General features: G+C 43.5%; 1 protein-coding gene across 1 annotated transcript in view; it reads right to left on the reverse strand.

Annotated features, from left to right (window-relative positions):
- Positions 1 to 1,878: 1,878 nt before the first annotated feature.
- Positions 1,879 to 26,247, reverse strand: part of GRIN2B (glutamate ionotropic receptor NMDA type subunit 2B) — a 200,869-nt gene continuing 176,500 nt past the window's right edge. The window contains exons 10-13 of the mRNA XM_079304518.1: positions 12,335 to 12,495; positions 10,126 to 10,313; positions 8,111 to 8,349; positions 1,879 to 6,287 (exon numbers count right to left, since the gene is read on the reverse strand). Coding sequence (XP_079160644.1) covers positions 4,380 to 6,287; positions 8,111 to 8,349; positions 10,126 to 10,313; positions 12,335 to 12,495 — 2,496 coding nt within the window. The 3' untranslated portion in view covers positions 1,879 to 4,379. The remainder of the gene's footprint in view (positions 6,288 to 8,110; positions 8,350 to 10,125; positions 10,314 to 12,334; positions 12,496 to 26,247) is intronic.

Consider the following 26,247-nt stretch of genomic DNA (forward strand, 5'->3'; position numbering starts at 1 on the left):
AGCTTTTCTTGCCTACTCAGGATATGACATTGCAAGTTCTGATACTGCCCTCACTGGGAGGTGTGATGGGAGACAGAGAACTACTACACCAGCCTGTATTGTGTTGCACTACAGTAAAAAGCTGGTGTGAATACTCCAACAAGTTTTATGGTGTGGAGATCCATGGCTGCAAGTTCTACCTGCCAGTTGCTTTCCACTCTGTATGGCACATTTCTGATATTTTTTGCATATTTCCTCCATCTCCTTCTTAGACATCCTCCTTCAGCTGAGTACATACCCTCCAGTAACACTTCAGAAGAACATGGCTCATGAAAATACCTCTCAGAGAGCCATGTCTCTGGCTAGAAGTGAGGAGGTAAATGTCAGAAACATTGCCAAAGGAGCCTAATCTTTCCTGGGAGGCCGTCTGCAAATATTCAGTAGAGGTCACCAACTGTAGAGGACACAATGGTTTTTGCTCAGTATTCTTGTGTGCAGAAAACTTCAGAGAGAGGAAATATTCCCAACCACTGCCCAAGAAAATACAGGTGTTTCTACAGCAGAGAGAGAGAAATGGTAAGGCAGGGGATGTGGAGTTTTGTCAGGCTGTGGTATGAAATCCCACTCTTTTCTGGACAGGTAATAAACAGCACATGGGTGGTTTTCTAGTATAAACAACACCTGCTGCTAATATTACCTGTTCGATTCACTTGAATACTTACAATGAAAATACACCAAATCTAAAATTCTAAATATATAATCAGAGTTTAATAACATCATTGATTTATTTTCTTGATTATGAATTACACCCTCCCCCCTCCCACCCCTTCCCCTTCATCTCTGTCCCAAAACTTGTTGACCTGTCAGAACTAAAATAAACAAAGCAACCAGAAAAGATCACTTATAGGAGAAAGGATTAACCTGATGGACACGTGGCCTAATATATTATGGGAGAAGGCAAAATACCAGACTCCTGTGGTTAGACCAGTGGTTCAGTCCAGAATTTTCAGTTCTTCTTTTCTGGTTGCCCTAGAGCATTCATTTGAGTGGTTTGTGGCACAGTTAATATTTGCAGAGCACTCAGAGTGTTAACAGTGCTACAACAGTAAGAATACTAGATAATGATTTTGGCAAACTATCATTTGCCGATCAGTGGAACAAGGGACAGACCAGTTCGGAGAAAATACGAACCAACTTTCAACCCGGAACACAAAAATCAGAACCTTTAAGAAGAGATTTGAAAAAAGTTCCATTAACTTCTTTTTGGTTTGTTTTCAGCTTAATTTCCCTGCAGAGCCACCCTCCAGGTTTCCTCGTTCCAGGTGGGGAGGGACGGAAAAGTACCGAGATAACCACCAAAGAGATTAGCTGCCCTCGTCAGCTGTCAAGCTTCCCAACCCCAAGCCCTTAGGAAATACCAGAAATTATCACGAGCTTTCCCAGGTCCAAAATTTCTAAACCAAAGTAGCATTGGAGAAGTCTCTTAATGTCAAAGTGATGGTCCAACCTGAGTGGCCAACTTGATGGTTCACCCCACCACTATCAAGACTGTGTAGTGCCTTGAGGCCCAAACTCCACAGAGAGATGCTGGTACAGAGAGTTTATATGCAAAAAGGAATTAGGGGTGTTCCCATCAAAACATGAAACCCTGCTGGCAAGGCTTGAAGTGACGTTCCGGCGTCTTCCATTCATGAAGATAAAGGTGACAGGGCAATACAGGGGGCCTCAGGGGAACACAACACACATGGGTTTCTCTCTCTCTCTCTCTCTCTTTTTTTTTTCCTCATTCATACGGCCTCGACCTGCGTAAACCGCTTCCAAAAATGCAGCCTGAAAAGTCATAGAAAACAAACAGAACGGAAACAAACTTCCCCTCCCTCCCACCCCACGACCTGAATATTCACGAGAAGAGAAACACCAATTTATACAAAAACGCAATAAAAAAGAAATATTTACAAATGAAAGGAACGCCTTCTTGGTGGCCGCTATCAGAGGTGTCTGACAAGCTGCCATGTGTTCTGGATTGCAGATCGCTCTGTTAATTAGTTTGGTTTCTTTTTTTTCTCTCTTTTCTTTCCCTTTTGTCCTTGTAATGAGAGAAGAGGGAAAGAGTAAGAAGTTCCCTTACCCCAAAGACTAGGGGTGGCATCACAATGACTCTTTCCCTCTTTCCTCCTTGATTTCTTCAATGAAATATAAGAAAATATTCCCCTCACCAACCCTGCCCACCCTCTCCTCACACACTTTGACTTTACAGGTAAATCCCACCCTCCCCCCGCCTCAGCTTAAAAAATAAATAAAATAAATAGGTAAATAAATAAAAGGCCTTCTATTGGCTTAAAAAGAGAACAATAAGATAAAATCAACCATGGTGTGGTGAGGAATGTGAGAGAGGTGGCTTTCAGCTCCAAGAAATGTGGCTTATAAAAGGGGCTGCCATCTCCCTTTGGAGTCAATCCTCAGGAGTGTCCCTGTGCTCTGAGCACAGGACTCTCTCAACCCTTCACCTGGTGAGCCATGGTGATTGAGACACTGGGACAGACCCAGGATAAGCCATAAGAGACTTTGCCATATCTCTCAGGATGGGAGATGTCGGTCCACGCCCCCACCTCAGGAGATAGATGACATATGAGAGGTGTGTTCAGCTTCTCAGTCCCACCATTGCTCCTTTTCCTTTAGTTTAACTTGCATCTAAAATGATACAACGGAAAGAAAAAGCACTCTTTTTGATACTAAGTGCACCAGGAAAGCTGTCACTACAACTGCAGGGATGGGAAACCCTAGGCTATTCCAGCTTTACACCTGTGCTAGTATCTCTTTCACACAGAGGCACACGCAACATGTACACGCACATCTTAGCTTTGCACACCTTCAGTCTTCAGCACAAGTTTCTGTGCTCTCTGGCATTTATTCAAGCACATCCCTTCCCAGGAAGACAAGCTATGTACTTCCTCTGTACATTCAATAGTAAATATACATATGTATTTCCCGTGGGTGCATGCACCCTCCTCCCGTTTCCACATGTGCAAGGAGGCATTGAAACAGTCCACCAGCACCACCGCCACCACACGCACCCTTCTATGGCATTTCTTTCTTTCCTTTCCAGCATTGGCAGAGGGCACCCTATTCTTTTTGTTTCAACCTGCTGGCCAAGTATAGAGAGAGCAGAAGGATTAAACTCCTTCCATCTCTCCCATCCTTGCTGAAAGGACATGCCAAAATGGGTTTGGTGTCCCCTGAACTGACAGCGAAAAAATTTCCCACCTTTCCCTACTCTTAAGCGCTATTCTACTGTGTTTGTTCTCCAGACACCTCATAGGATAGTGGGTTTATTCTGCTTTCTTCACAGATATTTCAAGTATAAAGTTATCATATATACTCACATATAGGCAAACCCATACTATATACTGCTCCCACCCTTGAAGAATGTCAGAACTAGAGAGCAGCTCACAGCTAACAAACCAACCCTGTTCCTCTTTCCTCAAATCCTTCTTATTTCAGTGCAAACCAGCATCTTTTGTCTGAGTTTGGGAAACCAACCCTGGAGTCAGAGAGGCTGTTGATCAGCTTCCTCAAACTCAGACTCCACTTCTTTTCTCTCTCTCCCACTGGCCTGCCATAGATTCAATGGCTGTAAGAGCCATAGTGAAACCACTAGCCTGACCTGCAGACAAATCTTCTCTCCCTCCCTCCACACCCTGCAGCAGACAATTCAAAATTTTAGCGTAAAATTTCTCAGCATATACGCAAATATATATATATATATATTTCAGCCCTAAACCCCCATAGTCTTCACAAAATAATGTAACAAGAACCTCAATATAGCTAACATGTAAGTGCATCATCAAGTCAGTCTTGTTATTCTCCCTTCACTTTTTCCACATCAGACACTACTCTTTTCTAGGCAGTTTTAGGAAGAGTTGCCTGAGCAAGCATGTTTTCCTGCATGTCCATTACACTGCTGCTGCTGCCTCCTCCTGCCACACACACACATAGATGTGTGCACACATGCCTTTCCCTGCTGGGAGCCAGCAGAAGTGCACACTAAAGTCACTGCTGCTTCTCCTCAGCCCATCCCTTCCCTGCCTTTTTCTCTGCTTCCTGAAACCACGAGCAAGGATATCCAACTCCAACATCACTGTAAAGTGCAATGGCCAGGAATGGAGGAGAATGGGAGGAGAGAGAACATGGAAAAAGAGATAAAGCGGGAGGCTTGGGAAAGGAGGAGGAAGAGGGGAAACCAAAGAGGTGGCACTTGTCACCAGTGCTGGACTACTCACAACTCCAGTATCCCACAAACTAAGGACGACTCAGGAGAGTAGCTGATGGGATTGATCCCACCCCCCCCTCCCATGCTCCACATACATCCCCAGTCCCTCCCCGTGCTCTTCCCCTCTCACTCAAACATCAGACTCAATACTGGAGAGTTTCTCATAAACATGCCCGTTGCTGGAGCCATTGAAAGCCCTGGGGTTTTTGTTGTTAGGCACACAGGGGTTGGACTGGTTCCCTATACAGATGTCCTTCTGGAAACGGGCTGGCACAGCCCCATGAAGGGCTGAGACCACCGGCTTGTTGGTGGTGACAATGGCTCGGAAGTCTGGCCTGGCTTTGGGCCCTCCTGCCACCACAGGCTGCCTGAAGAAATAAGATTTGCTGCCGTGGAGCAAGCATTGGTCATCCCCAAAAGTGGGGATGAAAGGGTTTTGGGTGACCCGGTCGGGGTAGAGTGACTTGCTGAGCATGTAGCCCCCACTGCTGCCGGGGTTGTTGTGGTGGTGGTAGCTGGTGGCGGGCACTGAGGACTTGTTGTTGGCAAAGGTGGTCTCACTGGCTGGCATCTCAAACATGTGGGCGTAGGGGCTCCCCTCCAAAAAGCGGCCCTTGTCCTTGAGGCTGACGCTGCGGGGGGCCAGGGCTGAGTCATCCTTCTGCAGGTCCACAAAGGTGTCATAGGAGTGCTGCCGGCGGAGTTTGTTGCGGTTCTTCTTCTGCACCTTAGAGGCAGAATTGGAAGGGCTCTGAGGATATTTGGAGGAGGAGGTGGCACTGGTGGCCACAGGTACAGGGGCAGGCGGCTGGTCCAGCTCTTGGAGCGAGTTGTCCTCACTGATGTCATACAGGTTGCCCGCTTTCTTGCAAGCCTCGCAGCGGATGCAGGCCTGGCGGGTGGAGTTCTGCCCCACCGTTGATGGCGTGTAGTTGTGCAGCTTAGAAGGGCAACTGCGGCAGAAATTAGCCCCGGTCCGGTCTTCCCAGTCTAGATTGGTCAGGTTCTTCTCCCACGGCGCTGGGACCCCACTCACAACGCCATGCTTGTGCTCATTGCCTCCACCAAACTCGCCTGAGCCATGCTTGTGATGGGCCCTGTTAGTGCAGGATCCACCCCCTCCTCCTCCTGCATCGCGCTTAAACTCATCTCCCCGTTCTTTGTAGATATCCGTCAGGTCTACGTGTTCCCAGTGCGGTGAGTTCTCCTTGGGCCGAAACTGGTCAAGGTAGAAGTCCCGTAGCCCTTCCTTGTCCCTGAAGTAGCGCTTGTGGTCAGGTGAGCGGGGTGGGCGCCGGCGGTAGGCCAGCTCTATCTCATCAAATTCCCTCCGGGACTTGGCGGAGGCCGGGCGCTTCTTCAGGCTGTCCTTGTACTGCTGCTTCCGCCTCTTGGCTGCGTTGCCCTCAATGTTGCCGTAGGTGACCGTGTGAGTGGAGATGTCAGAGACATCCGAGCGGATCAGGTCGTCGTGGGTCCCACTGCCCCCGTAACGGTCACTCTTGAAGGAGAACTTGCCGTAGAGGTCACCCAGCTGGCTGTGCTTGGCAGGGGGCAAGCCCAGGTCCAAGGGCTTCTTCCCAATGGAGCGCGACTGGGCATTGAAGGGCGGGTTGTCACAGTCATAGAGCCCATCAATGGAGCTGGTGCTGCCGATGCTGTGGGGGCGGTGGTGGTGGTGGTAGTGGTCCTGATACACATTGCTGTCCTTCAGCTGGAGGTTGCCAAAGGTCCTTTCCACCTCACTGATGTAGTCACTGAAGAGGTTCTCCTCACAGGGGGGGTTGTTGTAGGATTTGCAGTCCGAGTGGGTGAAGCTGCGGCGGTGCTCAGAGATGTCATAGACGGATGACTCACGGCGGATAAAGTCCAGGGCACTCTGTGGTGAGCCATTGACCCCTGACAGGTTGGCCATGTTCTTGGCTGTCCGAAGCAGGCGGAGGATGTTGGAATGGGTGTTGTTCATAGTTGCTGTGGGGGAGTTCATTGCTGACTGGCGTTCTTCAATGGCCACGCCGTGGATGCAGCTGTAGATACCCTGAAATTAGAGAGAGAAAGGAGGTGAGCGGTCCCGCAAAGAATACACAGAGAGGGACCTGAACTGGGAATCATCTAGAGTGTGTTCCTGTAGGATAGTAGGCCCTATCAACCTTCCATCATGAAGCACAATCAAATCAAATTAAATCAGATCTGCTCTATCAATCCTTGCTATTCTGACCCTCTTTCTTGACCCTCACATTTTTCTTTTCCCTCCATTCTTCTTCCTCTGCTTTGTTTCCAGTTGTATCTCCAGGATCCAGGAATGCCTGCTTGCATTCTCTAAGAGTTAGTCAAATCTAGTAGGTATAACATGGAATTACAAATGGGGACAATAATATTCTTGGGAACAGAACAATCAAGGCAAATTATTCAGTGTGGATGAGAGGACAAAAGTCTGTTTTGGCCCTTGAAAAACATCTGGGCATCAGTGAATCAATGATACAGGAGCTAACTTAAAAAGGGAACAGCTTCATTTGTCATAAACTTAGCTACATTTATCATCAGTACACATTAGAAAAGGAAACAGAGAAAGAGCAGAACTCTTGAATTTAGGTATTTTGTATCTGGTTGACTGAGGTACAATAGAATTTTTAATTGCTTTCTGTTAAATTTAACAGTGGTAACAGGCTCCAAACTGACATCCCTGAAAGCTCTATTCAGCCTCAAATCAGACAACAGATGGGCCCAACTCCTCTACATTGTCCACAAGGTCATTTCACCCATGAGTGTTTGCAAGGGCTATCCCTCGGAACAGAATGAAAGGGGCTTCTTTATTCCCTGACCTGCCAAATGGTGCCTGATGATTACTGTCAATTGTTAAATGGACACCATCACATCATGTTATCATGGTTTCTCAGCAGCTAGCAGATGATTAACACTTTTCAGATCTTTCACCAACCTGGCCCAGGGCTAACAGATAACCACAGAATGAAAGAATCTGTTCTTAGCTAAGAGTCACCAAACACAAGGAACATCTCACCTCCAGATTAAGCCACATTAGAAACTAACAATACAGAAGAGAAGCTATGCCTTTTCATTCAAAAGGCTTTGTCAATTCTCTTCAGTATGTTATGCAGCAATTATATACTCCTTGTATAATCGAAGTAAATTCTGCTACATCAGATGCTGAGCTAAAAAATGCCAAGATTTGACCTCACTTCAGAATGGATCAGGAGAAAGGACCAGTGGCTTGAAAGAAGGAAAGTAAAGCTTCAGATTGGATACTGCTAGCAACACTAATAGTAGAAGATGATTCAGAAATGGCTAGAATCTGCTTTGAATGTAAATGTTGTACCCTAAGGCAGATTTGCATAAAGCAATTGCTAAGTTTATGTGGTCATCCTCTGTGGAAGGATTTCTGCATGGTTCAGGGCATGGCTTTCAGTTAAGGACTTCCGACTGTCGATGAAGGCACACTTGTAGTTAACAAAAGGTCAGCTGAAAAAGCTGTAATTTAGAGGACAATGTAAAACTCCAGAATTTCTGATCATATTATCCACCATTACTTGATTACATTTGGGGGGGTCTGCAAATTTGGTCTCCTCACAACTCACTTTGGAGGAGCAAACAGTAACACTTAACTTGGTCTTTCCCTGTATTTTTCACTGCCATGTGAAATTTCCATTTCCTTAACCATAATCCAGCAGAGACCATAGGTGTCACAGAAAAAAAACATTTTTGCATCATTAACAGTGCGAAGATGACACTGTGCAGACTGCCACATGTGTATTAGACAGTCTTGGTGGATACTCCCATCTCCAGTACCTAGGACTGTGTGAATAAAGCCTCTGTTCATCCCCTTAATGAGTCAATGGCACTCACCCTGCTGATGGAGAAGACCACACCGGGTTTTCCAGAGCAGACACCCATGAAGCAGTGGCGGAATTGCCAGTAGAAGAGATGCTCACATATGAAGGTGATGAGACTGAGGGCCATGGCTGCTCCCAACATGTAGAAGACACCTGCCATATTATCTATATCCAGCTGGCTGCTCATAACCTCATTCTTCTCATTGTGACAAATGCCAGTGAGCCAGAGAGCTTCCAACTCCTCCATCTCCCCTAGAATGACAGGAGGAAAGAAACAGGTTAGATAATCCTGCAATGGCTGAAGAGCTCAAACTGGGACAGACTGAAAGCAAGAAGCTGATCTAATGTAATTTCCAGTCTCTGCGTTCTTTTTCCACATCTACAACATCCATAAAATATCCTGACTGCCCCTCTGATGGGGGCAAGTTCCATTTGTCACAGGAAAGTCAACAGGATGTTTCCACAGTCTGATATTAGCCTTTACAAGCTGTACCACAGGACACAGCTATGACACTTGCTGGATGTCTATACTGAGATCCTGAAACAGTCGTCTGGCCTCACAAGACCTAGCCTCACAAGCTACCACTTTCATTAAGTCAATGAAGGGAAAAATTAGTGACTGATAGTGGTAGACAAAAATTAATCACTTCTAGATGAAAACATTGTATGCTTCCAACTCGGAATCAAAATATTGATTGTTTTCAATCAATTTTTTCCCCCATCATATCCATAGCTCATTAAAACCAGGTGCAATGTTCCAAAAAATATTTGAGTATTTTTATTTGTTTTTCTTCCCTTCAATTTTGTCCAAATTCAATACTTCCAAGGGCTTTGACCAATCAAAAATTTTACTAATTTGTATCAGGTAGGAGCAAATGTTCTGTACTCTAATTTCATACACCGCTTACTACCATTATGGTACTTCCATGAGGGGTGAGGGAGAGGCAAACACTCACACACACGCACATTTTGAGACATTCAGAACAAACTCATTTTGCAGGATGACGAATTGTTTCATATAGTTAGGAAAGTTAGTTTTTCAGATTTTCAATCTCCAGTACAGTGGCAGGGGGCAAAAGATCCATATATTTAAGTAGTGCCATAACAGAGTCTTTGAAGCTTTTTGGGGAACTTATGTCCTTCTCTGAAATAATACATACTAGGTTTTTTAAGAAAAAGAACAACTTATCTGTCAGGTGGCCAATTTTTTGAAGTATGTCTAAGTTACGTTTCCTCCATAGTTATAATACCATATGCTATTTTCAGATTTCAGGGGTGGAAAAGAATACTTACAAATAAAATAACCTCAGAATTTTATTTATTCATAAAAAAGAACACAGGAAAATGTAATGTGAAATTGAAAGACAGGAAAGAAAGGATTTATTGTCCCATGAACAAGTTTTGTTAATACTAGTGATTTCTCTGTAAATGAAGAGATGAACTAGGTAACTATAATGTCCTAATTAAAAACTCATTCCAAAATATCCTTCTGAATCTCAAGTTCTTCCTTGGATGACTTTTTTGTTGTTGTTGTTTTGGGATTTTTTTAGGTTTTGTAAAATCTGATCTAGCTCTTTCATCCAGAAGTATTTATCCTTTAATTCTGTAAACTCTGCATGTATTGATCCTGTCTGGAGCTATAAAGTATGGAATAACCACAGACAGTCTGGTATAATTAGTGGGTTTGGTCATGGCAAAACCTCAAAGCTAGTAAAAAATTCACACCAGAAATCTTGTTTTTACAAGACATTCTTCACATAAGATATTTTTCAAACACACATCTGAGCTTGTTCTATGAAAATTTCAGTGCTTTTGGCACTGCTTTTGATGATACCGCTACCCTGCATCAACAACATGAAAGAAGTGACATCCTCAAATTTTCTGGTGTGCTACATCTAAAAAAACCCATTAATAATTCCATGTTCTCAGCTCACATCTGAAGCACCAGAGCTAGAAAATTCCATTTCTTACACACAAAACTCAGTATTTCTTAGGAAAATTCCAGCACTTGTTTTTCTTGTCACTTACCATCTCCAAAAAGCTGTAGAATTGCAAGATCGACCTGGCGCTTCCAGCCTGAGTCCTTTTGGATGGCAATGCCATAACCAGTGGAGGCAAACACTTTCCCACTCCCAATTGTCACCAACTTACAGCCTTCATCTCTGCCAGCCATGTAGTTTAGCACTGCTGCATCATAAATGAAAGCATCCAACTTCCTGCACAGATGCAAGAAACAAGAGAGTATAGTACAGGAAACATAAAATCTGTATGAAATCAAAGGTGTTTTTTAAGGTAGCTAAGGAAGAAATTAACCTCTTTCAGATGGACTGCAATATGTTATGTAGAATCATAGAAAGGTTTGGATTGGAAAGGATTTTACAGACCATCTTACAGATCTTATAGACCTTCCAATCCTCATGACAAGGAAGTCAAGGGGATGTATATCCTTAAAAATAACTTATATTTCTGTACTGTCTTTCATCTCAAAAGAATCTAAAATGATTTATAAAATGTATCCATATTAGATAGCAGAGTAGAATTGAAGTAAGGAAAATATTTTCTTCAGTTCAAATGCTGGCATGACTTAGCTGAGAAAAATATATATTTTTTTCAAATCAAATAGAGTCAGGATATTATGTTAAACCCCTCAGTACCCTGAAAAGCACTACCAGATCTTTACCAATGTCAACTGGCCATGAGAGCTGCTTTATGGTTTCCTATGCTGAACCGGTCTTTGTTAAAGAACATTCAGCTGAAAACCACAACAAATATTCTGTTTCAACACAGAGAAGTCCCCATTATGAACATAGAGAGTACAACAGCCACATGAGAGCCTTTTCACACTGCAACAAATTGATTTGGATGTGGGGGGCAGTCTCAGGAGGCTGCACCTTCCACAGACCCAAAGGCAGGTGATGGGCAAATCCTCCCACTAGATCTGACATGAAACATTTTCTGATAGATGACCTACGACCTTCCTGCTGCACATTTTCTCTCACATAGTATGTTTACAATACACCTCCTGCACATATATTTACAGTATGGTGATTATCTCAGTTCAAGTGCTTATCTGTGAGGAAGTCTGTCCAAGGGTTAATAAGGAGCCAGGATGACATCTACCACAAGTGATGAGCTCTATTGCATCCATATATTTCCAGGAGAGTGCATATTTATTTCCTGAATTATGACTATCCTGGCAAATGTATCTTTCCAGGATGATATCCAACAATGGCACAACCATTTGCAATGGCTGTGGGCCTCTGAACCTGGCAAACAGGCTTAGGAATATTCAGTCAATCTAATAATTAAATTGGCTAAACATCTTAACTTGTGCTTTGGAACAAACTTTCTCATAAGAGAGCAACATGAGGGTAAGCAAAAATGTTTTTTTTTGTTCACTGGGACTGGGCTCTGGCAACCAAAATGGTCAGTTCTGAGAGGAGGTCTTTAATTACAAAGGACAAAGGCTTGCAAAATGTCATTTTGAGTAAGGTCCTTTGCAGATTCACTGTTATTAAAACAGAATGAGCTATTTAAGCATGCTTTTTGCTAATGATTTTTCCCAAGTCTCCAAAATTACCCAAGGAAATGCTTACATTTTTTATGCTTCCATATTATTCAAATGATGTTTTGTTTAGCCCTTGATACTAAAATATTCCGGAGAGTAGGCTACTTCCAAACTATTTGCTTCAAACCTACCTTACATTACATTATATTAGCTGGTGTTACACTGGGGTGGGATTAGTCTGACAGCTTCCTGATTAACATAATCTTTTATACACAGAAGGAGGGAAAACAAAGGAATTTCCAGATGACACTATAAATGCTCTGAAAAAAACTTTGTCCACAGAGACCTGTGAGCTTTTCCTTTGTATGCTAAAAACCCATCAGCATGAAACATCTTGATGAAGCAAGGTCTTTTGGACCAGTACACACATGGATTATGTACACAGGGATACAGTAGATCCTCTTTTTCTTTCTTTCTTTCTTTTTTTCTTTTTAATTCTTATAAACACAGCAAAACTGGAAACTCTTACACAGATGTGATTAAAAAATTCTGGCTAAAAGAACCACTGAGTTGCTCTCCTTTGCTACTGTGCTGTGTGTGGTCTTGCTGCACTTTAAACCATGGAATGATAATAGAGGCTCATTTTTCAAACCCTAAAAAGCAAACTTTCCAGACAAGCATGCAAAAAGTCAGTTTTCCATGGTGAGTAAGCAGGTAAGAAAGCCTCACCCAGTCTTCAGGGAGAACAGGGCATCGTCCACCCCCCTCTGGTTGAACTTCACCATGTAGCTGTGCATTTCAGGGTAGTTGTTGCGAATGTTCCTTTCCGTGCTGCCGTTGGGAACCGTCCCGAAGCGGAAAGGGGGCGAGAAGTCATTTGGTTTCTGGAACTGAAGAAACAGAAAAAGGAATATTTCTCAGCCTTTCAGATTGAAGCAGTTATCTGGTTGGGAGGACATGGGAAGGTTGATCTGATTTTATTTTACTATCATGTAGAAAACATAATTGAGAAGATATTATATTTCACAGTTTTCAGACACAAGTATCTCCTGTTAATGCCTGAGAAACAAGAAGTAAATCTGATCAAGGTGGTTTTTTTCTCTACTGTGGTTTAAGCAGTCGGTGATCAGAGATTAAATCGAAGTTAGATAAAAGGACAAAGGGAAGGGAAAATGTAACAGTGGTCTGGAACACAGTCAAGAAATTTCCAATAAAGTCTATGTGATGAGCTTTTTATCCACCGTCATTTAGTGCCTAAGAAGTATCTTTTTCAGTTCTGTGGATGCCTTTACACTTCCTGGTTGTGAGAGAGGTAGAAAAATAATTAATGAGGAGAGATGCTTCTCAGCATACCTCACACCCACTTCACCAAACATATGATCAGCTTTCAAAGTTCTGGGCAAATGTCCCAAATAAAATGCTGTTAGTGGCTGCAAGTTACTAGTAACATTTGATGCACAGAACAGAGCTGGCAGAACACTCCAAAGCTTTTGCTGCTCACAAGAAATACATTCATCATAACATTCCCCCACGGCTGCAAGCCTGTGAGATTTTATATGCCACTTGCTTAACTCAAGTCATAATCAATGCTCTCTGGGATTTTATGAGGAGTAAAATTTAGATTGTCAATTATCAAGACTGTTTAAAACCCCTAGAACCAGTAGATGAGAAGGAGCACAGAACTATAAACCAGGAACTGCAGTAAATAAAGCAGTAAATAAAAAGAGGCAAAGATAGGTTAAATTGAAGGAAGCCTCCTCCTCTCTGGGTATGTCAAGGAATAGCTTGCCTGGTGTTATTTCTTGACTCCCAACTGTGACTGTCTATTTCTATGATCCTGAGAAGCATGCTGACAACATGCTAGTGGTCAGACCAAAACCATTTAACAGCAGCAGTGACCCTGGTACCTGAATACGTGCAGTCATGCACTGCCACCTTCTACAGAGCTGCAATCTACAGAGAGCTCTAGCTTAAAACACGTGCAGATGAGCCTTGTTCTTGAGCTCTGCTTAGAGCCATGCTGGAACTTGGTCAACTCAGCTGAGAAGGCCAGAGCCCCTAAAGGAGTGTACCTTGCTCACATCTCAGCCATGAGGACAGCTAGAAGCTGGGTCTGTGGACAGGTGAACACACTGTGCACCTGCTTCTGTGTACCAGCCAACTCACCTCTCCAGTTTGGATGGCAAGATGGGCTAACTTGTATGTGCATGTCAGTGTGTGAGAGAGAACACGTATCCTACTGCTTTAAGCCAATAAAAAACATGGGGGTTGTTTTTCTGAACTCAGGCTAGTGCATCACCAACAAAACAGAAGTTTCACATAGCATAAAACAGACAGTAAGGTGTCTCTTAGAACTCTGTCATACCCTCTAGGGAGGAAGACAAACTCACAGCTATCAAAGACTGTAATGAAAGCAAACTTTGATGGGAGAAAAATCACCGCAGCATGCTAAAATTATTCTTTTTTACTAAGCTGATTAAAGCAGCAGCCTAGGGGACCCATCACAAGGAGGGCACTGCCATGCCAGACACAAAGAAACACAGTCTTTCCCCTGACATGCTAAGCCAGGAGATTGCAGTGTGGGCAACTTGCTTTCCCAGAGGTTGCAAGCCCCACCTTGAAGGCATATAGGACATTCCCATTCCCACAGAGCACATTCAACAGGAGAAGCATGGGGCAGGCCTGACCAACATTTGTGTGACACTGAATTTGGGCATGTCCTCCATCCCCCATTCCCAGGGACACAATCTCTACTTTTGCCTGCTTCCATTGTGATGCCTACAAACTGGAGTAAGAAGGATTACTAAGTCAGGCATTCCCCTGTGATAAGGAAAATAATCCCAACTCTGAGTTATCTTTTGCCCCCACTCTGTTCCAGAGCCCATAATAGCAGGCACAGATGAAAAGCTTCAGATTTAATTTTTAATCTCCTGGGCAATCAATAAATAAAGGAAAACATTTCTCTTGTAAGAAATTACTGTTTCTGGTAACTGGAAAAGCACATTTCTAGAGAAAGAAGTCAGGTTGATGACTTCTACAAATTCACATGCTACTCATTCACTCACCAACCCTTACCTCCTGCTCATTCCTTAGTCAAAATAGATCTTCAAATGCAAATTACTCTCCACACACCAACATGCATATACACTTCAGCAATAGCTTGGTGATTAGCAAGACAGGAAACAGTATGAAAGGGGCCCACACCACACAATTTTAGCTTGAGTGTCCAAGAGGAACACAGATCCCCAACTAACCTAGTTTGATGTTTACAAAGCTGAAAGTAACAAAGGTCCAGCTGACCCCACAGCCAATGCAGCCAGAGATAAGCAGCTACTTCTTATTTTAGAAGTAATAGCAGTACATGCATGCAGCTTTCTGGTAGGAGATAGTTCAAAAATTCCCATATGTGTTTCTTGGCAGTAAGTGGGCACAGCTCAGTCCAGGGATGAAGGGATCCCCAGTGAGCTCTCCAGAGTAAAAAACTATTGCATCATTCTGAACTAACTTCTATTCCACACAATCCATACTGAGGGGACAAGAGGACACATGAACCTTCCCAGAAAGTTCATGGGACTGATGGGGAAGGAGTGTGTCCTCTCCTGACAACATGGTAGAGGAAAGTGTGGAGGAACTGGAGATGATACATAAGGAGGAAAGTTAATTGACAGATTGTCAAAGAGTTCAGTAAGGAAAGGCACTTGTTTGATTTCTCCCAGGGGCTGGGACCGTGGGCCTGGATTATAAGTGTCATCCCCAGGGAAGGAGGGCTCTCTAAGGAAGCAGGGTCTATAAGGAGTCTCAGGCACGAGGGAGCTGATGCACAATGCAGGGACCATTACATGGAGGAAGCCTGTGCAGAGGTAATCTCAATGCTGCAGTGAACACTGACAAAGGAACTAACCACAGATGTGGACAGAAAGGATCAGAATGTAGATTAATGAGAGAACTGCCCCATTGTTTCATGCAAATATTTCTCCTGTCAGAGCCCTTAATCACAACTACTTCACTCCAGGCATCTGCAAAGAGGAGTCTTGTGAGATTCTGGCAAAAAAAAAGATGTGGTGGTGATAGGGGAAGATAAGCAATGACATCAACAACTGAGAAAACCCAGCTGGTACAGGGCCCCCACTTGTAGGAGCCCCATATTATACTTGCCTGTAGCAGGAGCCCCATCCTGCTGACCAGCTCAACCTACCTCAAGGGGTGCCTGTGAAGGGACCTGCAGGGCTCAGCTGCAGTCCTGCAGACCCAAAGAGCCCCAGGCAGAGATGCATCCCACTTGCATCCTCCCAATCACTGTAGAACCTCTGTTGTGCGATGCTCCCTTTTTATGTACCCAAGGTGATGTGCACATCCTCCCCCCTGTGAAAGAAGTCCCACTTGCTTCACATCAATTGTGAATGTGGATGCTAGAGATGGGGCAGACAGCACACACTGAGGATGTCTGAAGGGCTGGGGTAGCTCTGGGACATGAGATATCTGTGTTCAGAGCCCAAGGGCTACCTGCCTCTTCAACCTCTCACTCCACAAACTGAAATCAAGGAGCATAAAGTGCAAAGCAGACCCCGGCTTTGGAAAAGTAACCTGTCAGAGAGCAGAAATCTTCCTTCTCTGGAGAGCAATAAGCACACAGGCTGGGAGCTGTTAGCACACTCAGGGGCAGAGCTCCCTTGCCAGTGCCCTGCACATCTCGCCATGAGAGCTGTTGACAGCAGCAGTGGAAGGGTGTCAGTGACTCTGCTGGCAGAGCTTTTTCATCAGCCATTTGGAGCCCTGCAGAAAGCAGCATTGTTCTCAGATGTTCAGATATCAATCTGCATAATGAAACAGGTGATAGGAGCTCTTCCCATTCATGCAGCAGCAATTGGAGGGGATGTAGAGATGAGGGGAAGGGGTTATGTCTAATTGGTCACAATTAATGTGATGAGATTTTTTTTTCTCAATATATTGTCTATCACCAAATGGATCCTACAGAAAAGCGCATCTGCACTTATTTATCTGCCTGATGTAGGCCCTGTTTACACTGTAAAGTGTTTGCCAATAGCATTGAAAGCAGTTTCCCAAACTCAGCAAGCTCTTGCAACAAAAAGGCTCTTTTTTATCAGCCGATCTACTTTCACACTGCAAAAAAAACCCAAATCAATCCACTGCTGAACAACATAATGAGCTGGCAGAACTTGGTGCAAGGATGGATGTGTGGGTGTAGTGCTTCACCCTTTTACAGCTTCTTCTTACACCCTGTAAGGCCCAGATGGCCAGTTTAAGTTTTCCACCACAGGAAGCTCCACAGCCCTGACCCATCAAACTAAGAGCCACAAATCCAGCTCCTCTGCTAGCTCCAAGTCCAAAAGGGCTTAAGCCCATGCTAGATACTTTGAGCTCACTTCATTTACCCAAAAGTAAGTGCCAAGCTGAAGTGCCTAGGGAATTTCACCCTGGGAACAGGTCTCTCATAGCCCCTGTGTCAAATTTTCCCACCACCTGAGGGTAGTACGGACACTCCAGTACACCTAAAATAGCTCTAGACATCTACATCTACCAAATGAATCTAGCCACAGGGCCATTCAGCCCTCAGGACATCTTCTCCCACCAAAAGGAGAGCCAACCATTATGGGTAGCAGCAATCCCAAAGTGCCCACCCTCCTAAAGTATAACGTCTTTGCATTGCCCAAAGATCCTTGATTGTCTCCTCTTGTTTTGGTTCAGCTGCATGTCACTGCAGTCAGCTTGCACCTTTCTTCATTGCCTGAAAATCTAACCAGGCTGTTTGCACAAGAGCTTCCTTCAGAACCTTAAAAATTGAAGAGTGGATCAGTAATTTTCAGATCTAACCCTGAGGTAGCTCTATGCCTTACTTAAGTCTTGATAGGCTACACACATCCACAGCAGCATGTCTTGCCCTAGCAGCCTTCTGTGTCCTTTCTTTCAGCCAGGAAATCAATTCATTCACAGCTAATGGATGACTCTCAAAGAGAAAAAGCTTGTCTTTTTCTTATCTCCAAAATACATAATTTTTGTCCCCAAGATGCACCACAAACAATGCAACAGAATCACAAAACTGCGTTTGACCCTAAGAACATGTCTCTTCCACCTCTGTCTCTCCAGTGAGTCTCACCTGGGCATCACCATTCCTGACAGCTCTTAATCCAATCTAATTAATTAATCTTAATCCAGTCCACTTTGGAAGATGGGTGGTGCTGGAGACTCCTCCATTCCCCGGACAGTGCCTACCAGAGCTTTACTACTGCAAAGTTCCTCCAAGTATCTGAACTAAAGCCTTCCAGCTGCAAATACAACTGCAATGTTTTCTGTTATCTTGTCCATGGGCAGGGAAATCCAAATAGTTTCTTCTTCTCTGAAGATGCATTTTATGTTTTTGAGGAACATTGTGTTGCTGCTCCTCTATGTTCTTTCACTGCAGCTAAAGAAGCCCAGTATTTAGTCTTTCTTTTCTTTAGTCTTTGCAAGCTGCATTATATGGACCTGTAACCATTCTTGCTGTTGCCTTTTGGCTGTATCCTGTAGGTCTTTCCTTGACTTTGGTTGGTGAACATGCTGTCAACCATCAGAACAATCTGATCAAGATCCAAAGATGCTGAGAGAATATTAGAGTAAAAAAGCTTGCAGTAAGGCAACACAAACAATGCTAGTGAGAGTTCATACTTACTACTTTTCTCAGGGCCTCTCTATATTATATTATGCTTTGTCTATCCTTCATTTTCAACTTGAAAGTTCTTCAAAGCTGCAACTCTGTCCTGGTCTGCATTCAGGTAGTGATCAGTTTTTCTGGAATGTCAATCATCACTGCCAGCACCATCTTCAGGGCTTTCACTGTATCCTTTTCTTTGTGCAGCTTGGATTGTGCTCATAGGCACACCCAAAAACACCATACCATCAGTCATACCTGTCCTGGTAGAGGAGGTGCTCTACAGATTTCAAGAACAGAACTTGCAACTGTTGGTGGCATGGTGCTGTAGGCACTTTAAAATCAACAAAATTGCATCCCAGCTAGGACTGTGCCAGCTGTGCGAGCCCAACAGCATAGGCAGAAAATCATACTGCAAACTTTAATCTTAGCACTAGTACAAGTTTGTGAGGAGAGCAGACTAAAGTGACTGTGCTGCTCATTCTCTATTATTAATGACTCTGTTGTACAGATACTTCTCTAGATTAATTCCTAAAGCACTCCTCTCCCCTCTGCACAGCCATGTAGTTTTGACATAACAGACATTTTTATTTCCAAGGTGGAACTCTCAGCCATTTCTAAGTGACTGTAATTTTTCAGATCATCTTTTTACCCTAGTTCTTTTTAGTTCCCTCCTTCATTCTCTCACAATAACATTCTCTGCCTCCTCAGCAGTGGCTGGGACTCAGCTCTGAATCCAGTTGCCACATCAACTCTTCCTGAAACCCCAGTTTCTTCTCTTCACTACTCAAACAACACATCTTGATTTATAAACAAACAAAAAAGGAAGCTAAAAAAGGGGCACCGAACAGCACCAAATCCAATATGTTGATTTTGAGAGGGCATAAAATTACCTTGTGCTCCCTCAGACTTTGACTTTGTGGTTTATCTTATTATTCATTACCCACTGATGTTTCAAATTCTCTGTCTTGCTTTGCATAGCGCTTTCACCCATGAATTGCTCTAGATAAGTCCAAAAAAGGAGTTATCAGTTAGTGCAGCTGACTGCTTTGAAGTTGGCAAAGAATTCTATTAAAGTCCCTTTTAAAGGAGGATGAAGTGGGGGTCAGACCCACAAACAAGAAAAATAAAATCTGTGCATATCTGTTGATGAAATATGGACACGTGCGGGTCAGGAAAGGGAACAGAACAACCCAGTGACAATGCAGAGGTGAGGGGGGGGGCAGGTGAAAGCAAAAGAAAAGAGTTCAAATATAGCAACTTTAAAAATAGTTGTCCTTGCAAAATAACTGAGATGAAAGCAGAGATCCAGTTGGTGGAAGAAGCCTCCATCACATGCGGTTATTGCCAGAGCAGTGCACACAGTAGGATTGTGCAGGCTCTTTGCAAGCTGGATTGCTATGTACAGACCTGCTCTGTGCTGCTTCTGCACAGAGCAGGAGGCTGGAAACCTTGGGCAGTGCAGCATCACTCCAAACAGACAGCCTGCTGGGGATCCCACATCTTCATAACCAGAGCTGCTTGTGCCCTTCTGGTGACCCAAACATTACAGACACACCAGGTGTGAGGGCCACTTCAGGATCCCCATCACCTGCAGACAGAGTCCAGCCACCACCAGCACACCAGGAATCTTCTGGGTGGGCCAAGTGTGTGAACACTCTACAGGCTCTGTGCAGTTTCTTCACCCAACAGGTAACATTAAAGCCATAAATATTCCTCAGGACACATTTGGAAAGCATCTAGGCTTCAAATCACTGTTAGGTGTCCCTCAAGTTTGACCAGAAATCTGCAGTGGAATCACTGAGCTTCATAGTCTGAGCCAAAGCTGCTTGCACAGCTCAAGTGTTAATATGTATGATAACAGAACACCACAGCCATACCTGTTGCAATGAAGGGCTCTATGAAATCATAGCTATGGTACACTCAGCTTCTGGTTGCATGCATGTGGAGGATGGAGATCATCTGTTTATCCAGCCTCAAATCGTGCCATGTATTTAATTCTTGAAACTCAGCTTCCTTGGTAGCTAAACACAGTGGGACAAAAGGTATCTACTGAATAATCCCAGGCAAACACAAGAGAAGTTCGTGAGGCAGAAAGATGCCACTTACTACACTCATGTTAATATCATTAGGAATGTAGATGTTAATTCAGAGGGAGAAAATTAACTGATTAAAAAGACCTTGAGAGGAGAGGTGACAGCTAAGTACAGAGGAATTTGAAATCTGCTTTGTTTGCACATGAGACAGCTGGTTAACAAATTATGAAACACTCTGAGAAATTCAGAGGATGTCGTTTGGTGAGGGAGCAATTCCATTTTTCACCCATTTTCACTAACAAAGGAAGGTCAGATCCTCCTGTCTTCTGAGTACTAACAGCAGCCAACCCACTATTATGTGGGTACTATTCACTGGGCAGCAGGGTGAAACCCTGCACAAGTCTGGCAGACCTCCAAAAGACTTTACAGGGGTCAGAATTTTCATCCAAGCAATTTTAAAAGCTTAGTAATCACATTAGTGCAATTTCTTAAGCACATCTGTAGGGCAGGGAGGCAAAGCAAAAAAGCAGGGCACTTCAGACAGGGCAGCACCTTCCCAGAGCTGGGAGATAACAACTTCCTTTAACCTTCTGATGAAAGCTGCCTCCTACCTGCAAGTCAAAGACAGAGAAATGAAAGCTATATCACTCCCGTGTGAGTCCTGGGGCACTGAGCTACACCTGGAGTAAACAAATCTACTGGGCCACAGAGATTTAGGGGAAGTTTGACCTTGAATAACCAAAGGCCTGGAAGAAGCAGGGTTTCTTTCCTTGCAGTGAAGTAAAAATGCCTGGAAAGATACAACCTGCCAAATATCTATGAAGTATACCCATGTACATATAACTCCAAATGTCATGATCACTAGGCACCAGGAATTAAATTGTGGGGGTACAACTGTTGTATTTTTTTTTTTTTTCAATCCTGTCGATCTCTCACTCCCATCCCTTCCCCACCAGTAATTCAGCCCTGATCATTCAGTTGAAAGAGGCCAGCTCTCATCTCTCAGGCTGCCAAATTTTGATGGCAGGACCACTGTCTTTTATTTGACTGCAAAGTGCCAAGTACATTTAAGGGCACCATATAAATAATAAATAAAAATATCCATTGTTTCCTTCTCCAGTGATGTCAGAAGCAAGACAATCCTTTGCTTTCTTCTCACCCTCTCCCCCTTATGTAACTCTCCAAAGACAGTTTTTTCCAGACTGCCAAGCAATTAGCACAAAAGCAACCAAGTTTAACTACTCCCTCCAAAGGGGGATAGTTCCAAGAGCTTATGAAATGGAAAATGAAAAGAAAGGGTCAGTGGTGGCCAAGGCCTGGGAAAGGCCAGGGTGCTATGGAGGGGGAATGCAAAAGCTGCAAGCTAAGGATTATGCCATGGCCCCATCACTGCAGTCCCTCATCCAGTGACTCTCATCTGTACCTCCAACAAAACCCAGGGATCTGCATTTCTTCCTTTCCAGCAAGGATGAATTAAGCCTATAGCCTGAGTATCTCCTCCCCTTGTATCTTACCTGTTCCAGTTCCCAACTAAACTATATTTTAACTGTCAATAATCCTGAATAGTCCCATTAGAGGTTTCTATTGTCATTAGATCATAGAATGGGGTGGAAGGGATCTTAAAGATCATCTAATTCTAATCCTCATGCCATGGGCAGGGACACCATTCACTAGACCAGTTGCTCAGAGCCCCATCCAACCTGACTTTGAACAGTTCAGGGATAAGGCATCCACAACTTCTCTGGGTACTGCTTCCAGTGCATCATCACCACCACCACAGCAAAGAATTTCTTTCCTAATACCTAATTTAAACTAATTCTCTTTCAAGTTTACCCCTTGTCCTGTCATTATGTGCTCTTCTTAAGAAGTCTCTCCCCATCTTTCTTGTAGGTTCACTTCAGGTACCAGAAGGCCACAATTAAGTCACCCTAAAGCCTTCCCCTTTCCAAGATGAACAATCCCAATTCTGTCAGCCTTTCTTTGTAAGGAGAGGTGCTCCATCCCTTTAATAATTTTGGTGGCCTCCTCTGGACTTCCTCCAACAGGCCTTTATCCTTTTTTGTGCAGAGGACCCCAGAGCTGGATGCAGTACTGCAGGTGGGGTCTCACCAGAGCAGAGGGGGAAAATCCCCTCCCTCACCCTACTGGACATGCTGCTTTGGATGCAGCCCAGGACACAACTGATATTCTGGGCTCTGTGCACATTACTGGATCATGTCCAGCCTCTTGTCCACCTGCACTCCCAAATCCTTCTCAGCAGGGCTGCCCTTGATCCCTTCATCCCCCAGTCTTTTTTGATACCAAGGAAGTTCCTGCAGATGAACAGAAAAAGAGAGAATCCTGAGAGGCCAAGTGAAGGCACACTGCAGCCTCCTTGTACACTCCTGTACAGTGCTGAGCTGAAGAAAAAGAGGGAGAATGACAAAGAAACTGGGACTGAAGCAGGGGGGGAACAAAACATGTTTGAAAACCCACCGACTTTAAACATTTATAGTCTTAAAAACTACTGAATCCCATTTTAGCACACAGAGGTTTTTTCCAAAGATCTCAGAAAGCATAAAAATTATTCCAATACAAATACTGCAGAATGACTAAATTTATGATAAACACATCCATCTTCAACTGCAAAAATTTATCTGAGATTATATTTATGTATACAATAAATGTAAGTCACAAATCAGAAAGATCTATTACTTACATATGATATGCTGTAGCCATTTAATAGATATATATCATTAAGAAAATTTTAGCATAATGTGTAAATACACATAGTACACATGCATTATGTGTGTTTACAGATAATATATAGCTATACTGCATAGTATTTTAAAATATTTCATACTACAGCACCTGATGATTTACAAGGAGATGCAGAGAAATAATCAGAATTTAAGCCATAAAATTTTAGACTATCAGAGCTCTGAGTTTTTTACACTTCACTATGAATCAGTGTTTCTTGTATTAAGCACCAGTTGATACCACTGTTATTGATAAAGGTCATATTTAAGCAAAAGGCACAGTTCAACTCATTTACAGGAAGCTGTACCCCTAGGAAAGCATTGTGGAAAAAAATCAACTCTACCCCATGACATAAGGTCTGGATATTCAAGAACCTCTTTATTTTGGGGAGGTTTTTTGTCAAGTAAGGTGCATCAGATTTATGCATTTTGGAAAATATTATGATTTATCACAAGAAGACAGGATTGGAAGTGGCATGGTCCTTCATCTATCTGCCTAACTCATATCTCCACAAAGGTGTTCTGGCAATAAAAATCATACTGCTGTTGAAAGATCATGTACTTTCTCTCTGTGGACACCACCACGTAAAATTTCCTTTGCATCCTGCCAAAATGTGTGGAGGTACCACAAATGTCAGTTAACACTACATGCTTAATCCTGTGGAAGATCTGTACTGCCTCCAAGCCATCCAGTTAGACAATCCTCCCCCTACAGAGCTCACAAGGCACAAGAATGACCCTCACTTTTAGCCCTCTTGAAAAACATCTAGCTGAAGGTATCTCCTCTGCATTTTCCCTGGACTTCTCCAGAACAGGTATTTGTTGTGCAAAAGCTGCAAGCTCAGGGAAGCATTTAAATTCAATCAAGTGAATAAAAGCCCATTGACTTTAATGTCACCACTCATGAGCACAAAGTTAAGCACACGCTTAAGTGTTCTGCATATCTGGGATCCTTGTATAATTTCCATTTAATGTGCTGCAAAGTACAATGTGGGAAATAATTCATTATTCAGTTTCACAGCCAAGCATGTAGTACTGCCAGAAAAGAGCAGACCCTTTTATTTCTGTAGGTTTTTCAGTGAGGCTTTTGTTTTGTATCGACTTGAAATGTTCCATTCACCTCAGATCTACCTAAGTTGTTCTGTCTTCCAATTATCTCTGTCTGTCCCCTTCCTTAGTTACAGGAAAAAAAAAAATCTTTTTTCCACTTTTTTTTTTCCTCTTAAATGTAGGTCAATGTTATGAGTAGTGCCTTTAGAAAATGACAAAATACATGTCAGAAAGTATTTGGTATGAAGTATACTAAAGTGAGCTATTGTGGAAAATATCAGGAATTCCTTCTGCCTTCTCATACTCTCCTCAAGTTTTTTTTTTTTTTTTTTTTTTTTTTTTTTTAGTAAAAATACTGGCTAGTTTTAACTTCAAAACCTACCTTTCAGAAAAAGAAACAAACCCATATCTATTGAAAAATTAACTGACCTAGGCTGCATTTGTCTCAACATTTCATTAACATCTTAAAAGCAAATAAATCAAACACGCATGAAATTTCAGCAATCTATATTGATTTGCAGCATGCAGAAATCTATTTCTCTCCTTTTCATGTCAATTACAAAATTACCGTTTTGATATTTTATTAGCTGCTTTGGCATTTCCAACTAATTTATAGGAAAGGATACTATTTTTTTTATTATTATTATTAACCTCCTGCCTTCTAAATCATTTTATTTAAATGCCCTGCTGGCTGTCCACATTTGCTTTTATTCTATTACTACTGTATATAAATGGCAATTACGTATAGCTATTAGATTACTTCACACATTAGTTCATTTTATATAATCTTTCCTGTATTTATTGCCTTCGTTAGGCTGGAATACCGCAGGCGCTTGTTTCTCTAATGTGTCTGAGGCTCTCCTGCTAATGGAAATTGGGTTATATCTTCTGATTACAGCCAGATGAAATCCAGACCCAGGAGCTGACTGCAGTACCCTCTTCCCACTGGCTTTCTCAGGGGTCAGGGCAGCAGCAGCCCCCCATGTGGATCCTGGATGGATGCAGCACAGCAGCATGTGCAAAGATGCTCCAGCTGGGCTTGCTGGGGGCTGACATGGCCAGCGGGGCACTGCCCCTGCCAGGACCACCTCTGGCACCTCTGATGGGCAAAGTGGAGGCAGAAGGTGCTGCTCTGGTACCTGAATAGGAGGAAAGTGTTTCAGCATGCCACAAGCACAAAGGAGATGCTGTCAAGAGCAGGAGTTTTCCTGCAAAACTCACGAGGACAGTGCTGCTGATCTCAGGCAGGAGCAGTTTCTCCTCCCTCAAACTGCCTATGGCCACCCCAGAGCTAAGAGCTAAAGCCTGATGCATGATTTAGCAGTTCCCAAGGTTAACATGGGGCAACTAACAGCCAACCATGAGGTAGGTTCCTGTGTCAGCTCTGGCACCTGTTTGGAGCCAGCTGTGCTTCAAGATGAGCATCACCTGGGACAGAGAGAGAGTTTCAGGGGTCCCTAAATTCATACAGGGGCTTCCAGACACCCCCAGTTCAACCCGGTATGTGGGACAGAGGCATTCACTCCAGCCCAGCTCAGACAGACGTGCTCCAGCACCCATAGAAGCACAGTGGGGCCATGATGTTAGTCACTGTCTTGCATGCTATTAGGGAGTAAATGCCAAGGCACAGCCAAGACATCATCCTGAGACATCTCAGGAGCATTTCAGCCTGATTTCTGGAGAAGTGGCATGCTGGCAGCTGTAGGCAGCTCTTGGAGTTCTTCCCAGGTTCTTCCCAGGCAAGACCTAAGAAAGAGGGTCCAAGGAGACCCTCAGGGTAGCTGTTGCAGGGTACAGCCAGCCTGACCTTGACAAGTGCACCCCAGCCAGGCACAGTAATAGATTTTGGGAGTGCATCTGGCATTTTGGCTTCTCTACAGCATCAGCGGGACAATTTCCCCAGGTAGTGTTCAACTACAGAGACATTTGCATGCAGATTTGGGCTCAGGCAAGTAGGAACAATAATATCCTTTTGTTACTGCTACTTTGTCTATTGGCTTGGATGACATGACATCCTCTGCTGAGTCCTTGTGCTGGACACAGGTACCCTTACCAACTGATGGAGAAAGCTGGAGACTAATCTGCCTGACTTTCGCTGTGTACAACAGATGATACATTGGAGATAAAAGAGATTGGAAGTGACAGCTTTTCCTCTTGGAAAACAGTCTTTCT

The sequence above is a fragment of the Erithacus rubecula genome (assembly GCF_903797595.1).
Source record: "Erithacus rubecula genome assembly, chromosome: 4".
NCBI classification, from domain to species: Eukaryota; Metazoa; Chordata; class Aves; order Passeriformes; family Muscicapidae; genus Erithacus; species Erithacus rubecula.